Source organism: Lepidochelys olivacea, assembly GCF_965140295.1.
Source record: "Lepidochelys olivacea isolate rLepOli2 genome assembly, chromosome: 15".
NCBI lineage: Eukaryota > Metazoa > Chordata > Testudines > Cheloniidae > Lepidochelys > Lepidochelys olivacea.
In genome coordinates, this window is record NC_140425.1 from 11,490,023 (window position 1) to 11,506,932 (window position 16,910).

Consider the following 16,910-nt stretch of genomic DNA (forward strand, 5'->3'; position numbering starts at 1 on the left):
GTTGAGCCGTGTGTTGTAGATTAGTTTGGTGTAATGATAGCTCAGAAAACCAAGGGAAGTTGCTGTAACCTTCTCACTGAATGGGTGCCATGTGAAATGAGTTCTGCTCAAGATGAGCACCTAGAAGGTAGGTCATTTTCTCATCAGATTTACTGCCTGTTCTTTTTTTTAGCTATTAAGCAGAAGGCTTTAACTAAAAGTTCATAACCTAGCACAGCAGCAATTTTGCTGAGTTTGTTAAAGCAATTTTCCTGTTACCAATCCTCTGGTAGTGAAATTTCACTAAAGGTTTGGTATGTATGGTGGCAGTTAGCAATAGAAAGGAGCTTGAACTTGTGTGTGGCTGAAACTAGGTTTCAACAGACTGAGTCTTTTCACAAGTGTATTACGTTCTTTTTTTTTCTCTTTGTTTAAAACTACTATCCTTCCCTGTTTTTTCTGAAACCAGGATAAACTATAGGTATTAAACTCCACTCCCTAAAATTTCAAGCACACGGACACATCTGTAAAAGGTGTATGTCCTCCCTCTTAGAAACAGAGGCTGCTCTTGCATCTCTTAGTCAAGCAAAATTCCCACCAAATTCAAACTAAGGAATACACAGTTGGACCCCAGATGAGCTTCACAAAAGCATGAAAGGACTCTAAAATCATGTGTGGTTAGGACATATGGCATTGTAGCATAGGACATATGGCATTGTAGCATAAATATTTTTCTCACCACATTCCATTGTCATGGGGTTTCATTGTCAAGGATTGTAGTCATTGCCTTTTCCTGAGTTTTGTACTACTTTGTTTTACATTTTGCTAGAATAATTCTGCTCACATTTTGATTGATAGTAATAATGCCTCTGCAAAGTAGCTGATATTTTAAAATAACAAAGTAGCTTATGGTGGTGGGAGGGTAATTTTTTTTTTTTTTTTTTTTGAAACGCATATTAAACTGAAGCTGCTCGTGTGCACCAAAAATAATGAACTCTGACAGCTCAGGAATGACTACATTTTATTCCTTCTGACTGGAGACATAAAGGACAGTCCTCTCAAAATAGTTTAATGTTTAAGGCTAGAAATGGACTCCTTGAGGTTTTTGTAGCTACATTTGGCAAACATATTTCACAAAATGGAGACTTAATAATAGGAATCCCAGCTGGATGTGGAATTAGTCTTTTTTTCCCCTCGGCCATTTTGCCCCAATGCCTAAAACACTTGCTTGCAGCAAAAACACTTTTTTTTTTTTTCTGTAATTTTAACTTTAGATGTGCATAGTATAATAAGTGAGAGAATTTCATAGCAGGGAATGGGAGAGGCTTCCATTATTGGCCACCAGTCTGAAGTCCAGTGTGCATCTCTGAGGCATTGGTTTGTATTCCATTTGTCCCTCAGACAGGAGTCCCTTTGTCTTATTGAAAAACTTACTCACGAGAACAAGCTGAGACACTTCAGAATTTGAGTTAAATATTTCCTAGCAGAAGATGAAGTTTCAGCCAGCCTCAATGTGTGCTAGCTTTTATGGCAGTTTATTTTTCCTAATAGAAAGGAAGAGTTCGCCCATTAGAACTATTTTCCTTCTCCCCTAGAAGCCAGCTTAAAAAATTCCCAGGTAAATTTTGTCCTAGTCCACCTTTCCCCTTCTATTTTTATCCCTTGTTCTCAACGGCTGTCTGACCACTTTGAGCGACATAGTCCTCTTCATCAACAAACAGGCAGCAGTAGTGCCTGGTTCCCCTTGCCACCCTACTAGTCTCCATTAGGTCTGCTGTCTACCTAGTTTAAGGTTTTCTATAGTACCCATAGTTATGGGTCTTTGCCAGTGAGTGACCGTCTCTATTGATTAAAAGGTAGGTCATTCTCCAGACCCACTTCTTATCTTGGCAATAAGGGTGCCAATTGCAATGGTGTTTTTTGTGATGTGGAAGTGTGTACGTTAATTATACTAAGACACCAACTCACTTCATATAGACAATGAAGAGCTGTCAGATTGTAACTTCTGGTTACTACCAACCTAATAGTGAGGGTTATTCAGACCCTAGCACTGTGTTTTCAAGCAGGTGGTGGGGTCTGGGTTGTAATAACTTGAGTGCTTCCTGTTTACAAGATGACTGTGCTGAATAAATGGTTACTATTAAGTTACCAAGGAACCAGCTGAAGTCCCTCCCTGAAAATGGGGATAGAGGTCTGAGATGTTTAACATTTTAAAATTAATTAATTTCCCTGTCTTTGTTTTGTTAACCCAATGTCTTCTGTTTTTAGCTGTTAAATACGCTTTGGCATTTATTTTTCCCATCTGAAGGGCGTAAAGCTGAGACTAGAATCTTCTTTGCTGCAAACAACCTGAAAATGCTGAGTATGGGAGCCAATCAGAACAGATTATAGAAGATTGTTGGAGATTTTCATATTTTATAGTATGGCTATTGTGGAAATAACAGATTATGCAAATTATCGTACTCTAATGGCTATCAGCCAGTCAGAGTACAGAAAGTTGCATACTGAACAGTTGCTGGGGAAATAACTGCAATGATTCTGCAGCTCAGACACTGGATCTAAATGTCAGGCATGTCATAATAGGGGCAGAGGTGGAAATATAACAATGCTTCAGTAACTGTAGAGTATCTCTGTACTCCTGGCTAAAATTGTTCACTTAATTATACTGAAACAGATTATTTGCAGGTGATTCCTGCTTATGGGATAATAAAGAGACCTAGCATACTTTAACTACAGCATTAACAAGGAGAATCCTTAAGTGTGTGACATGCAGAAAGCTAACATTCAGGCTATGAAACCAAACACTCGAAAGCACTGCATTATCCTTTGGCATATGCCTTAGACAAAATAAGATAAGACCATATTTTATCTCGTGTTATTTAAACAAAGCAACTTGTACAAGCTGGATACAGCACATGTCATGTGGGATCCTATGGCTTCCTACTTATAATACAGACTTTGTCTGTAATTGACAACTTCAGTGGCATGAGAACTTAGGAAATGAGAAATCGAATATGAGACTTCAATAAATGTAATTTTCTTCCTGACTTTCTAAAACAGTCCCCTTTTTAACAAGAGTCTGCTTTTTTTTCTTGTCCGCTCAGTGCCTATAGGGCAAGTGAGTATTTGTGTTTTATGGTAGTGACTGGCAAACTGTGTGGGAAGAGGGAACTTACAAACTGCTATCTTTGTTAGGTTGTCCAAGTGATTTTTTTAAATCAATGCACTAACTAAAAAATCAAACTAAATCCATACCAACCTCAATCACATGTTTTACCATCCAGACATAACACCCAAACACTCATCACCTCTACAGTGTCATTTCTAACACATGATCACCCATTATGCACATATCTAGTTCTGCAAAATCACACTTCACAACTTTAATTCCAACCTTAGCAAGATTAAGCTGTTCTATCAAAACATAATTGAATGTCCCTAGTTTCTTTACTATCCACAGGAATCTGAGGTCGGTTTTGATTCTTGGGGAATTACATGTACTGAGATGTGTCTGTATCATGACAGGTGGAGGAGAAGCCATGTGAATTATGGTTGGCTTGGATTAATATTGATGTGTTGCCTGACTTGTTGTTAACTGCATTGATAGGTTGCTCAAATGCATTTCCTTAACTCCAAGTTAAAGCTTTTTGTGTAGCAATTTCCCTGTATCTTTTCTAGCATCAAGTTTAAATGTGATTAGAGTATCAGGTTTCCAGGATAGTAGCTCTGACTGACCTTATGACCCCTAATGTATGGGGGCTATCTTCCTGAATCCCTCTGCATGTTTTTTGGGGGGGAAGATGAAAGTTAAGGGAAGATCTTGAAATAAGGGGTATTATGAAATGGGGAAGGGAGAGGCTTTTACCCATGTTTAACTTGAAATTGTACTCCTTGCAGCACGGACAAAACTCCCTGTTTTGGTGTCTTCTACCCTCTTCCTCCCACCCCCGCTTCCATATCCATCCCTATCAACTGCAGACCCCCTTCTAAACCTCTGGACCTAGGCATCTTTTGCGTCCCTGGTTCTCCTGGCCCTGTTTGACCCCTTTCATATGGCTGTACATCCTAAGCCACTGCAGCCTTCTGCTTGCCCCTAGGTCTAATCTCTATTTGCCAGTTTGCTACACCCGTTTTATGCCTCCTGCTTTTTATTTCATGTGTAATGTTTTTCTCAAAAAACGTTAAGTGATGAGGGCAGGGGACTAAGCATGCAGTGAAGTGGGAGCATGGGACCGTGTGCAATCCTGAACATACAGGCAATGAATCTGCGGGCTTGACGTGCTACCAGTGGTCACTCAATTACAGACCTAAAAGTGGCAATTCTTCAACAAAAATACTTCAGAAGCAGACTCCAACGAGAGACTGCTGAATTGGAATTAATTTGCAAACTGGATACAATTAACTTAGGCTTGAATAGAGACTGGGAGTGGATGGGTCATTACACAAAGTAAACTATTTCCCCATGTTTATTTCCCCCCCTCCATCCCCCACTGTTCCTCAGACGTTCTTGTCAACTGCTGGAAATGGCCCACCTTGATTATCACTACAAAAGGCCCCCCCCCCTCCTGCTAGTAATAGCTCACCTGAAGTGGAAAGAGAAAAGGAGTACTTGTGGCACCTTAGAGACTAACCAATTTATTTGAGCATAAGCTTTCGTGAGCTACAGCTCACTTCATCGGATGCATCGTGAGCTGTAGCTCACGAAAGCTTATGCTCAAATAAATTGGTTAGTCTCTAAGGTGCCACAAGTCCTCCTTTTCTTTTTGTGTATACAGACTAACATGGCTGCTACTCTGAAACCAGTCAGCAATTAATCCATCTGTAGGACCAATGAGGTGGTTTAGCACATAGATTCACTGGCAAGTCTCAGGAGCTCCAATGATGTTGCAAGTCACCCTTGTTGCTTAGTCAAGGTAGCAGGGGGCAAGAAGAGGGAGAGATTTGCAGTGTCACAGCAATTCCTAATGTTTGCCAGAATGGAGTTGCACCGAGTCTCCCTCTGATCAACCTCGGGTGTGGGTGCGGCGGGGTGAAGGGATTTGAGTTCTGGGCTGGGTACTACACTTGTAGCACAGAGGACTAACGGGGGCTGAGATCCTGACAGAAGGCCAGAGAAATGAGCTGGGTCTTGATTACAAGACTGGCAGTGAAACACTGATGCTTCAGCACTTCCCTACCTGCGTAAGGTACAAGTTGCGTTAGTGAAAAAGCACGGTCTTTTTGGTTTCATTGGGTGTAAATGCAAGCAGTTGTGACGCAGTGTTAATAACGTTAGTTTTTTTTAAATGGCATATCTGATACATTTCCTAGAATTCCCTACAGTCCAGCCATTGATTAGTCTGTATACTTCAGATCATTTTAGATGAGTTTGTTTTAATACTCTCTAGCTATTGAAAGATGGAAGCAAATCAGTTGCAGGGAAAAAAAGCACTCTGCCCTAAGAGTAAATATTTGTCAACTTTTGGTGTTACACATTTTTATGTAAGTAAGAAATCCTATTAAAACCTTAAATATACAATTACTGACAACTCCCTATAATTAGAGTGGGGTTGGGGGAATCTGCAGTTTTCAGCTTATTGTGTTTGTAATGTTTGAGTGCAGGTGGTGGGGAGAGAAATGGGTTTAAATTCTTAGCTATGTAATGATGTGAATATGCTGAGAAAAGCGAGAATCCTTTGTTACTTTCCTCATGCATATAGAATCTGTGTGGTTCATAAATCAAGCTACTCATGACTTTCTAAATCTTCAGAAGAGTAGATGGGATCTCCTGGGCAGCTAACAGATTAATGCTTTGCTTTTTGCAGGTACCACAAGAGCCAGGCTATTTACCTGGAGTCAAAAGAGAATACTAAGATCAGCTGTGTGATCAGCTCTGTAGGAGCCAATGAGGTAATGGGTTTCTTTAAGTTTTGGTCAGAATGAGAGAATGACAAGGGTCAGTGCAGGCAAGCAAGCAAACTTGTGTCTGTCAGTTGGGCTTAACTCATAATCACAATACAAATAACTTGGCAGAGTAGCAGCCTCTTCCTTTGAGGAAAGATGTGGTCATGTGGTATTTCAGAAGCTAAATCTGAGGTGCAGCTGAATTACTGTTTGATTCAAAATCTTCATAATTGTGCTGCCAGTGATGCTTGCTCTGCAGTGTTAGTGGGTTTTAATACTTGTAACTTTAATAGTGTGGATTGATCTCTTATTGACGCACACATCTTTAAACGAATTGATTTTCACATATCCCTCTTCTGTGTTGCTCACAGATGATTTTTGGTGCACAGTCAACCTGTTAAAATTGGATTATGATATACTCTAGTCCTCTGATTTCCTCCTGGCTACCTTCAGTGACCATTCCCTCAAGAAATAACTGCAGAATGAAAAGTTTATTGACTGAGGGTTTGAGGTGAGCCTCCTAGTGGGAAAAGAAGTTCAGTTCACCTTTGGCTCCAGAGCCAACTCTGTCTTAAGCTCCTAGGTGGAATGAATATTAATGGTCTTGGATCAGTCTTGATGGCCAAGAATCCACATTACAGAACCGTTGCACATAATTGGTTGTTTCTGCTGAGGAGAGGCAAATGATTGACCTGGTGGGAGACTTAAATACCTTTCACATGTAGATATGGTGGTCTTGACCTGCCCAAGCTACTCAGTTGACAGGGCATCAGCAGGGATATTTGCATTGTATTTCCCTAGCTGTGGATTGAAAATAATTTCCATTACTTCTAGTCTCTAAATTTTCCAGGAACAAATATTTACTCTCATTTGACATAAAACACTAGGGACCCAGAAGAGGATGAATTAAAGGCTCGTCGCTAAGTTTAGGTGTAGGTAGGGTATTCCAACCTTACTGCTAACCTCGTTATATATGTTACAGGATCTCTAGGCTGCCCATTAAATTAAACCAAGATCCTAAGTCGTCTTTTAAAAGAAAACAGCAGGCACAATCTGCTGGAAGTTCACTTGCTGGGAAGCATTTATCTCAAACTTGGGGCTGCATCTGACAGTGACTGAAATTGGCATTTTGGAGCTTGCCTTGTACAGACATCTCATGGTATCAGCAAAATGTGGGTGGTGATTGAGACTAACCTGTTACCCTACCAATAAGAAAGCAGGCTAGTAACTTCTCAAAAGTTAGTCAGTTTTTGCAGCAACAGGATGAACGCTGATGGTAAACCAGACACTGGTTCCTCATACAGCAGCTGTCTGTACAGCAGCATGGTGACTGCCAGCTGGTGGGTAGTTGCCAATTTGAAATGACTACTGGCTTAAGATACAATTAAGGGCCAAAGTTGAGCAACTTCTTAAATGTTCTCCTGGTTTTATCAATGTAATTGGGTTTAAAATTACTGGCTGTTAGTAACTACACATACATGCCTGTTCATGTGTCCTACTCTTTGGCTGCTATAGATACAAAGTTTTTTATGTGCTTGAATAAGTTTGGCTTCAGGTTCCATGGAGCATAGTAAATTCCTTCCTCTGGCTCAGAAAAATGGTTGTCTTTAGCAGGTGTGAATAGATTGTTGATGATAATTAATGCCTTCCACAATCTAATGGGCTGAAAGGAGGGCAGTGTATGTTGGGGATAAAGTCAACAGTGTTCACAAGTCACTTAGGTACTAGAAAAAGGCAAGTCATTTGGCTAATGCTACTTGATTTGCTGATGAGGAGTTGGGATGAGGTTAGTGGGGGTTAAGAGGCATGTGCATCTAGGATTGATATGAATCAAAACCTAAAACAAACTTGGTATTTAAGCAATGCCAATAGGAGAATTGTGCAAAGAAAAACAATTGGCAAGCAACATGAAAACTAACTTTTCAACAAAATGGATAATGGAGCTGGGATTTCTTAAATTCAGTAGCCTCCGTGAACCAAAAAAGTACCTCTAGTGTGGGTATTAAAGGGAAAATATTTCATCAATAAAGTAAATTTACTATATGGGAAATGCTCTCTCTTATAACAGTGAGCCATAGTCATGGAGCAGTCGTTTGGCTCTATGGTTGATTATTTAAATGAACTTGTAACAAAATGCCAACAGATGTATTATAACACATACAGAAATGGCTAATTTGATTAAGGTTATTACAGTTAACATTAAGGATCTTAATGTTGTAAATGATAAAAGGCTTGAGCTGAAATTAAAGAAAATCTCTTGCAAAAGGATAATGCAGACTTGCATTTTCTTAAAGTGGAACAAGAGCGTTCTTTCAGAGGCAGCTGGCTTCAGCACTGGATTAGAAGAAAGAGGGAAATGGATTGATTTTTTTTTTTTCCCTCCAGTGTGGCATTTCAACTGCAAACAATGGAAAGGCAAGGAAGGTACTTCTGAAAGGAACCCTAATGGGAAAAATGTGTGTACTTGGATCTAGATATACTCTTAATCCGGAGCAGATAGAATTCTTTAAGGGCTTAGAAAAGGTGAACTTACCGATAGCAGTTTCAATTCCAGAGTAAAACTGACAAGTGTGATAACATTTCTATGGAAAGCTGAATTTTTGGAAGTAAATTCACCAGTTATAAAGTTAAAACACTTAAATGTTAGTGGAGATGTTGGAGACACTCCTCCAGTGAAAGGAATAATGTAATCTAGTATACAACAACTACCTTGTGGCTGGTGGAAGTCAATGGCTAAGAAGATACCTATACCTGAAAGTCAACACTAAAATGTGAATTGGTCAAGACTAAATTTACAAACCTTTGTAATGGAAAATATTGTACTCTAGTCATAATTGCAGCAATATTAAGATTTTTTAACAAGTTTCATTCTTACTGAAAACACATTTTAAAAAAAAAAGTTAAAATGATAAAACCAGGCGGACATTTACTCAGATTCAGTTTTTAAAGGCATCTGATCTGGGTTCCAGAATTCTTGATAATGACTTTGATTTTAAAGACTTTATTTTCCAAATGGCTATTTCTGTAGATGCAATTTGTAGTCTTTTTAAATAGATAATATATATCTGTAGTAATAAGAATTTTTCAGTGTAGGTGTTTAAAAAGCAAGCCCTTATATCTCCAGATACAACTTATAATTGAATAGTGTGAGAAATGCTTCACTGAACAATATCAGGGCAAGCTTTTCATTTGACTAATAGTAACTTGTCTGAGCAAATCCCAGGACAAGTAATTTTATGATCTGTGGCTCTAGAGAGACTTATTCTTGATTAGGTAAAACCAAATGCAAGCTTTCTGTTATGAGCTGTCGCAGTAGAGAATTTCACCTGCCTGATGCTTAGGAGGAGCAATTACTTTTTCTGATAGAGAGTTGAAAGCAGAGAGAGGGATAAAGCCGGTGATTGGATACATTATACCGAGGTGGCTTTTAAAAAGCCATGTTTTCTATTCTTCCTAAGAAAGCAGGGAGAGCTGCAGAAAGCAACTTTTATGGCAGACGTTAAGGATCCCTGAAAGATTTTCTCCAGTATTTCTAATCTTGGCGGGTCTCCGTCTTCTCTCTCTCTCTCTCTCATGCAGATTTGGGTGAGGAAGACCAGTGACAGCACAAAAATGAGGATCTATCTGGGACAGCTACAGCGAGGGGTTTTTGTGATCCGCCGGCGATCAGCTGCATGACTGTCTGACTCTCTTCCTTGATCTTTTTTAAAAAAGAACCCTCTTACAGGGAATAGCAGTCTATCCACCCAGCCATAGCAACAGAGATGCTGTTATGGCCGCCTGAGAGACCGTTTGTGGCTGGCCACATCATCCCAATAGTCCTTAAGTCTCTAGTGACACTCAAGCACTGCCCTGGAGCCCTGGACTTCTTCTGGAGTTTTCCATAAAGCTTCTCCAAGCTTTTTTCATATTTCAGGAGACTATATTTAAGAAGACTCTGCATCATATTTTTCTCATCTTTATATCTTTGTACCGTGAAGCGTGTGTGTACATTGAAAACAACATAACTTAAGTTTTGAATCGGGGGGAAAAACCAGTTATTTTCCTTGTTGAAAGCTAGTTCTGTTTCTTCTGCAAAGCTTAGGGTGCTGAGCAGGAGGAGACTAATCCAACTAGCTTTCTCTATAACAACATGACATCGATTCTTTTGGATGAGCTGTTGAAAGATTTGCCCGTGCAATGAGGATTTTTTTAGGAAAGTGTGAAAAGTGTTCTGGAAACCTGTAACATGCTGATATTCCGGTTGATTTTGACCTGGTTAAACACAGTCTAACTTGGTGAATCCAAAGCTTCCTTTCTCGTCACATTAAAAACCCTTCAGATGAACAAACTGTGTGTGTCTATACTGCTACGCTACATTTCCATACGTAGATGAGTATAACCCAAAGGATTAACTGGACTATGCATGAGGCAGTGAGATTATATGAACAGCACAGTATAATCACTGATAATTTTACCTTTCAGTACTGTACATATAAGTTCCTTGAAATTGATGACTCGACTAATTAATGGGTCATACTGGAACAGTTGATGGTAACTTAGATATTAGATCTTTGCTCTCGAAAGGGCCTGATACAAAATGAAAAGCTGCATTGCTAGGCCTTGACAGTGTACATGAAGCCTAAATTCCCCAAATGTAATACAAAAGTTTCTCTTTCAAGGGTGTTGTAGTTGATAGAAACCAAGATGAGTCTCTACAGTGTCCTCTTTGGAAGTGCTGTAATTCTACAATATTTAACTGACAGTGGCATCCATTCAAGTGTGTTTAAACCACTTGGGTTCCTGGTAGCTATTTTCTAAAAATACTTGATTCACAAGTGGGCACTGATGGCCAGAGACCACCATGAAATGTGTTGATGCATCAACATGAACTATACAACAGATAGGAAAGAGTATCAAATTTCTGCCCTCGAAATGAATGAAACTGAGGTCTCCACCTGAAAATGTTGGGCAATGAGTTATAGTATGCTCCTTTTGTCAGTGTCTGTCACTTGGGGGTGGGAGAATTGGGGGGGAGGGGTCTTTAGTCTTGCTTTTAAAATGCCTTCTTGTTCATGATTAGGTTTGTATTTCCTTCGTATCTGGGTAAATGAAATATTTCAAATTACCTTTCTCCATTCCTTTTGTTTACTACAGTTGGGTGGGAGTGAAGTCCCAGTAATGAATCTGTGCATACACACTTGGGTCTTGGGTCCATGGTGGAATCTTAAGGCATGTCTACACTTACCAGTAAATCGACACTGCTGCAGTCGATGCAGCGAGTGTGGATTTAGCGGGTCTGGTGAAGACTCACTAACTTGATGGGAGAGCACTCTCCCATTGATGTGTGTACTCCACCTCCCCAAGAAGCGTAAGAGAAGTCGACAGGAGGCACTCTCCCGTCAACACAGCACAGTGTAGGCACCACGGTAAGTGCATCTAACTCTGTCAACTTCAGTTACACTATTCTGATGATATGTCTGGGGGGAGAAAGCAGAAGGAGACTCCGCTGGTTGGAAGGCATGAGATACACTGTCCTGAGATGGGGGGGTTCCACGACCACCACTCCCAAGAGAAGGAGGCGGGTGGTGGTGGTCGGGGACTCTCTCCTCTGGGGGACTGAGTCATCTATCTGCCGCCCTGACCGGGAAAACCGAGAAGTCTGCTGCTTGCCGGGGGCTAAGATTTGTGATGTGACGGAGAGACTGCCGAGACTCATCAAGCCCCTCGGATCGCTACCCCTTCCTGCTCCTCCACGTGGGCACCAATGATACTGCCAAGAATGACCTTGAGCGGATCACTGCGGACTACGTGGCTCTGGGAAGAAGGATAAAGGAGTTTGAGGCGCAAGTGGTGTTCTTGTCCATCCTCCCCATGGAAGGAAAAGGCCTGGGTAGGGACCGTCGAATCGTGGAAGTCAACGAATGGCTACGCAGGTGGTGTTGGAGAGAAGGCTTTGGATTCTTTGACCATGGGATGGTGTTCCATGAAGGAGGAGTGCTGGGCAGAGACGGGCTCCACCTTACGAAGAGAGGGAAGAGCATCTTTGCGAGCAGGCTGGCTAACCTAGTGAGGAGGGCTTTAAACTAGGTTCACCGGGGGAAGGAGACCAAAGCCCTGAGGTAAGTGGGAAAGCGGGATACCGGGAGGAAGCACAGGCAGGAACATCTGTGGGGGGGGGGCTCCTGCCTCATACTGAGAATGAGGGGCGATCAGCAGGTTATCTCAAGTGCTTATATACGAATGCACAAAGCCTTGGAAACAAGCAGGGAGAACTGGAGGTCCTGGTGATGTCAAGGAATTATGACGTGATTGGAATAACAGAGACTTGGTGGGATAACTCACATGACTGGAGTACTGTCATGGATGGTTATAAATTGTTCAGGAAGGACAGGCAGGGCAGAAAAGGTGGGGGAGTTGCACTGTATGTAAGGGAGCAGTATGACTGCTCAGAGCTCCAGTACGAAACTGTAGAAAAACCTGAGTGTGTCTGGATTAAGTTTAGAAGTGTGAGCAACAAGAGTGATGTAGTGGTGGGAGTCTGCTATAGACCACCGGACCAGGGGGATGAGGTGGATGAGGCTTTCTTCGGCAGCTCGCAGAAGCTACTAGATCGCACGCCCTGGTTCTCATGGGTGACTTTAATTTTCCTGATATCTGCTGGGAGAGCAATACAGCGGTGCATAGACAATCCAGGAAGTTTTTGGAAAGCGTAGGGGACAATTTCCTGGTGCAAGTGCTAGAGGAGCCAATTGGGGGGGAGCTTTTCTTGACCTGCTGCTCACAAACCGGGAAGAATTAGTGGGGGAAGCAAAAGTGGATGGGAATCTGGGAGGCAGTGACCATGAGTTGGTTGAGTTCAGGATCCTGACACAGGGAAGAAAGGTAAGCAGCAGGATACGGACCCTGGACTTCAGGAAAGCAGACTTCGACTCCCTCAGGGAACGGATGGGTAGGATCCCCTGGGGGACTAACATGAAGGGGAAAGGAGTCCAGGAGAGCTGGCTGTATTTCAAGGAATCCCTGTTGAGGTTACAGGGACAAACCATCCCGATGTGTCGAAAGAATAGTAAATATGGCAGGCTACCAGCTTGGCTTAACGGTGAAATCCTAGCAGATCTTAAACATAAAAAAGAAGCTTACAAGAAGTGGAAGGTTGGACATATGACCAGGGAAGAGTATAAAAATATTGCTCGGGCATGTAGGAATGAAATCAGGAGGGCCAAATCGCACCTGGAGCTGCAGCTAGCGAGAGATGTCAAGAGTAACAAGAAGGGTTTCTTCAGGTATGTTGGCAACAAGAAGAAAGCCAAGGAAAGTGTGGGCCCCTTAATGAATGAGGGAGGCAACCTAGTGACAGAGGATGTGGAAAAAGCTAATGTACTGAATGCTTTTTTTGCCTCTGTCTTCACTAACAAGGTCAGCTTCCAGACTGCTGCACTGGGCATCACAACATGGGGAATAGATGGCCAGCCCTCTGTGGAGAAAGAGGTGGTTAGGGACTATTTAGAAAAACTGGACATGCACAAGTCCATGGGGCCGGACGAGTTGCATCCGAGAGTGCTAAAGGAATTGGCGGCTGTGATTGCAGAGCCATTGGCCATTATCTTTGAAATCTCGTGGCGAACGGGGGAAGTCCCGGATGACTGGAAAAAGGCTAATGTAGTGCCAATCTTTAAAAAAGAGGAGGAGGATCCTGGGAACTACAGGCCATTCAGCCTCACCTCATTCCACGGAAAAATCATGGAGCAAGTCCTCAAAGAATCAATCCTGAAGCACTTACATGAGAGGAAAGCGATCAGGAACAGTCAGCATGGATTCACCAAGGGAAGGTCATGCCTGACTAATCTAATCACCTTCTATGATGAGATTACTGGTTTTGTGGATGAAGGGAAAGCAGTGCATGTATTGTTTCTTGACTTTAGCAAAGCTTTTGACACGGTCTCCCACAGTATTCTTGTCAGCAAGTTAAAGAAGTATGGGCTGGATGAATGCACTATAAGGTGGGTAGAAAGTTGGCTAGATTGTCGGGCTCAACGGGTAGTGATCAATGGCTCCATGTCTAGTTGGCAGCCGGTGTCAAGTGGAGTGCCCCAGGGGTCGGTCCTGGGGCCGGTTTTGTTCAATATCTTCATAAATGATCTGGAGGATGGTGTGGATTGCACTCTCAGCAAATTTGCGGATGATACTAAACTGGGAGGAGTGGTAGATACGCTGGAGGGCAGGGATAGGATACAGAGGGACCTAGACAAATTGGAGGATTGGGCCAAAAGAAATCTGATGAGGTTCAATAAGGATAAGTGCAGGGTCCTGCACTTAGGACGGAAGAACACAATGCACAGCTACAGACTAGGGACTGAATGGCTAGGCAGCAGTTCTGCGGAAAAGGACCTAGGGGTGACAGTGGATGAGAAGCTGGATATGAGTCAGCAGTGTGCCCTTGTTGCCAAGAAGGCCAATGACATTTTGGGATGTATAAGTAGGGGCATAGCAAGCAGATCGAGGGACGCGATCGTCCCCCTCTATTCGACATTGGTGAGGCCTCATCTGGAGTACTGTGTCCAGTTTTGGGCCCCACACTACAAGAAGGATGTGGATAAATTGGAGAGAGTCCAGCGAAGGGCAACAAAAATGATTAGGGGTCTGGAACACATGACTTATGAGGAGAGGCTGAGGGAACTGGGATTGTTTAGTCTGCCGAAGAGAAGAATGAGGGGGGATTTGATAGCTGCTTTCAACTACCTGAGAGGTGGTTCCAGAGAGGATGGTTCTAGACTATTCTCAGTGGTAGAAGAGTACAGGACAAGGAATAATGGTCTCAAGTTGCAGTGGGGGAGGTTTAGGTTGGATATTAGGAAAAACTTTTTCACTAGGAGGGTGGTGAAACACTGGAATGCGTTACCTAGGGAGGTGGTAGAATCTCCTTCCTTAGAAGTTTTTAAGGTCAGGCTTGACAAAGCCCTGGCTGGGATGATTTAATTGGGGATTGGTCCTGCTTTGAGCAGGGGGTTGGACTAGATGACCTCCTGAGGTCCCTTCCAACCCTGATATTCTATGATTCTATTCACGTAACTGAAGTTGTGTAAGTTGGATCGATTTACTGCAGTAGTGTAGACTAGCCCTTAGAGATGAGCATCTGATAACTAGCTGTGAGACTGAGTCATTTTATGTGTTATGTTTGGAGTCTCTGCCACCTCTGCACCTTTCCCAAGGTGAGAATGGGAGGAAGTCTGTTGCCCACTTCTCAAAGGCTCTTTGAGTTCAGTTAACAGCATGCTTAATGCAATGCTCTGCTTCTGAGAGACAGGTTTTTATAAGTTGATGTACCAAACAGGATTTGTCACTGAGCCTTAAAACATGAATATCATGGTTCTTATAAATAAAATAATATTGCGTAAATAGGATTCCCTACGGAATGAATTGTGTGTTTCTGAATCAATTGTGTGTGGAGGAGGCAGATGGGGACCTGGGATCAACAAAGGGCAGGAATCCTGTCAGTCCATTAGTATCAGATGTCCTAGATGTACATAGAAGGAAGCCATCACTAAACACTTTTGGTGATGTTTTTTGTTCCACACTTATGCAAGTATCGGATACTATCTAAGCCAGGCACAATGTGGACATGGGGTTGTAGAAGCCTCAGTGCACAGCTTTGACTGTGCACCTCATCTTGATCAGCAACCTCCCCTTCTGTTGTAATCCTGGGTTTTGCTTGACCAGTGGCTGCTGTAATGATCTTCCCACCAACCTCCATCCTTCCGCCTTGCGGAGGAGGAGGGAAACTGATGTCTGACTTAGTACTCATGTTCCGATTAGGTCATGTTTAATGGATTAACCTAACACATTCTCCCCCTCCTGTGTGTTCAGTGTTACTGGTATGTTAAAGATGCCCTGTAACATTCTCGCTAGCTTGATGGCAATATTTTGAGCTATTGTGGCTGATGTGAGGGAGTAGCTGGAGAAGATAATCTTAAGTATATTAAGTATTAACGGAGGGTAAGTGAACAAAGTGGGGGAGGAAGTAAACTTAGTATGTGTGCCTTGAAGGAGAGGTTGCTCCTCTCAGTGGGCAAGGAGAAGGGTTTGATGGGATGTTCTCCATAGCTCATCAGTGCTGCCATCATGGCAAATAAGGGTCAAAACTTGGTCTCAACCTCATCCCATGTGCACATGCTGGTCTTGGATCCCTAAAATGGCCATATATATCTAATACTGAGACACGAAAACCTGTGTTGAATGCTTACAGCAGCATTGGAATACTGTCACTCTGTGCTCTTCCAGGTATTTGCCCCCAAGTTCTAATATTCCCTTTGGCTTTTGCCTGAGTTCCTTCTAAACCCTGTCCTATTCCACAGCTGCCTTTGAATTTCAGTCCTTCCTGATTTTGACCATTTGGAGTAGCGCCAGTGTGCAGCAATCTTTTCTAGTGAGATTTTTACAAGGTTCTAATGAAAATGTCCCCTCCCATTATGTTCTGGCAATTTTCCTTTTCTGCTTCATTTGTGACGTGGGAGAACGTTTCTTGCCTACCCTGGCCATTGCACAAATTAGACACCCCACCCCAAAAAAGGCCTGTGGGAAAACTATTTTTCAAACAACTTGTCCTATGGTGGGCTGCATGTATTTGTTGTCTCTGGTCTTATATTCATGAAACACCTTGTACTTGGGAGGTACTAAGCTTTTAATACTAAAAGAGGATTGTACTTCAAAATGTTTTATGGTTGGGATAAAGAGGGTAGACACTGTGGAGAATAGGCTTGGAGAAAAATACAGTCCAGTTCACTTTTTCTAACCTGTCATTTTGTAAGTTTTCCTTCTCCCTTCCCAAAGGGGGCACATTAGGGTTCTGATGCAACTTTTAAATCGGAGCTGGCATCTCCATAAAATGACACTTTCCACTATAACATCACTTGGAAGGTTCAAACCCTAAATGAATAGACTAGGGCTGTCAAGCGATTACAAAGTTCACTGTGGGATTGCACTGTTAAATAATAATAGAAATCCAAGATATTTAAATAAATGGTTTTCTACATTTTCAAATATTTTTATTTCAATTACCACACAGAATA

General features: G+C 42.2%; 1 protein-coding gene across 1 annotated transcript in view; it reads left to right on the forward strand.

Moving 5' to 3' along the window:
* SUDS3 (SDS3 homolog, SIN3A corepressor complex component) overlaps window positions 1–10,193 on the forward strand; it is a 29,915-nt gene extending 19,722 nt beyond the window's left edge. Inside the window, exons 11-12 of the mRNA XM_084649423.1 lie at window positions 5,784–5,868; window positions 9,442–10,193. Coding sequence (XP_084505549.1) covers window positions 5,784–5,868; window positions 9,442–9,540 — 184 coding nt within the window. The 3' untranslated portion in view covers window positions 9,541–10,193. The remainder of the gene's footprint in view (window positions 1–5,783; window positions 5,869–9,441) is intronic.
* The last annotated feature ends 6,717 nt before the right edge of the window (window positions 10,194–16,910 follow it).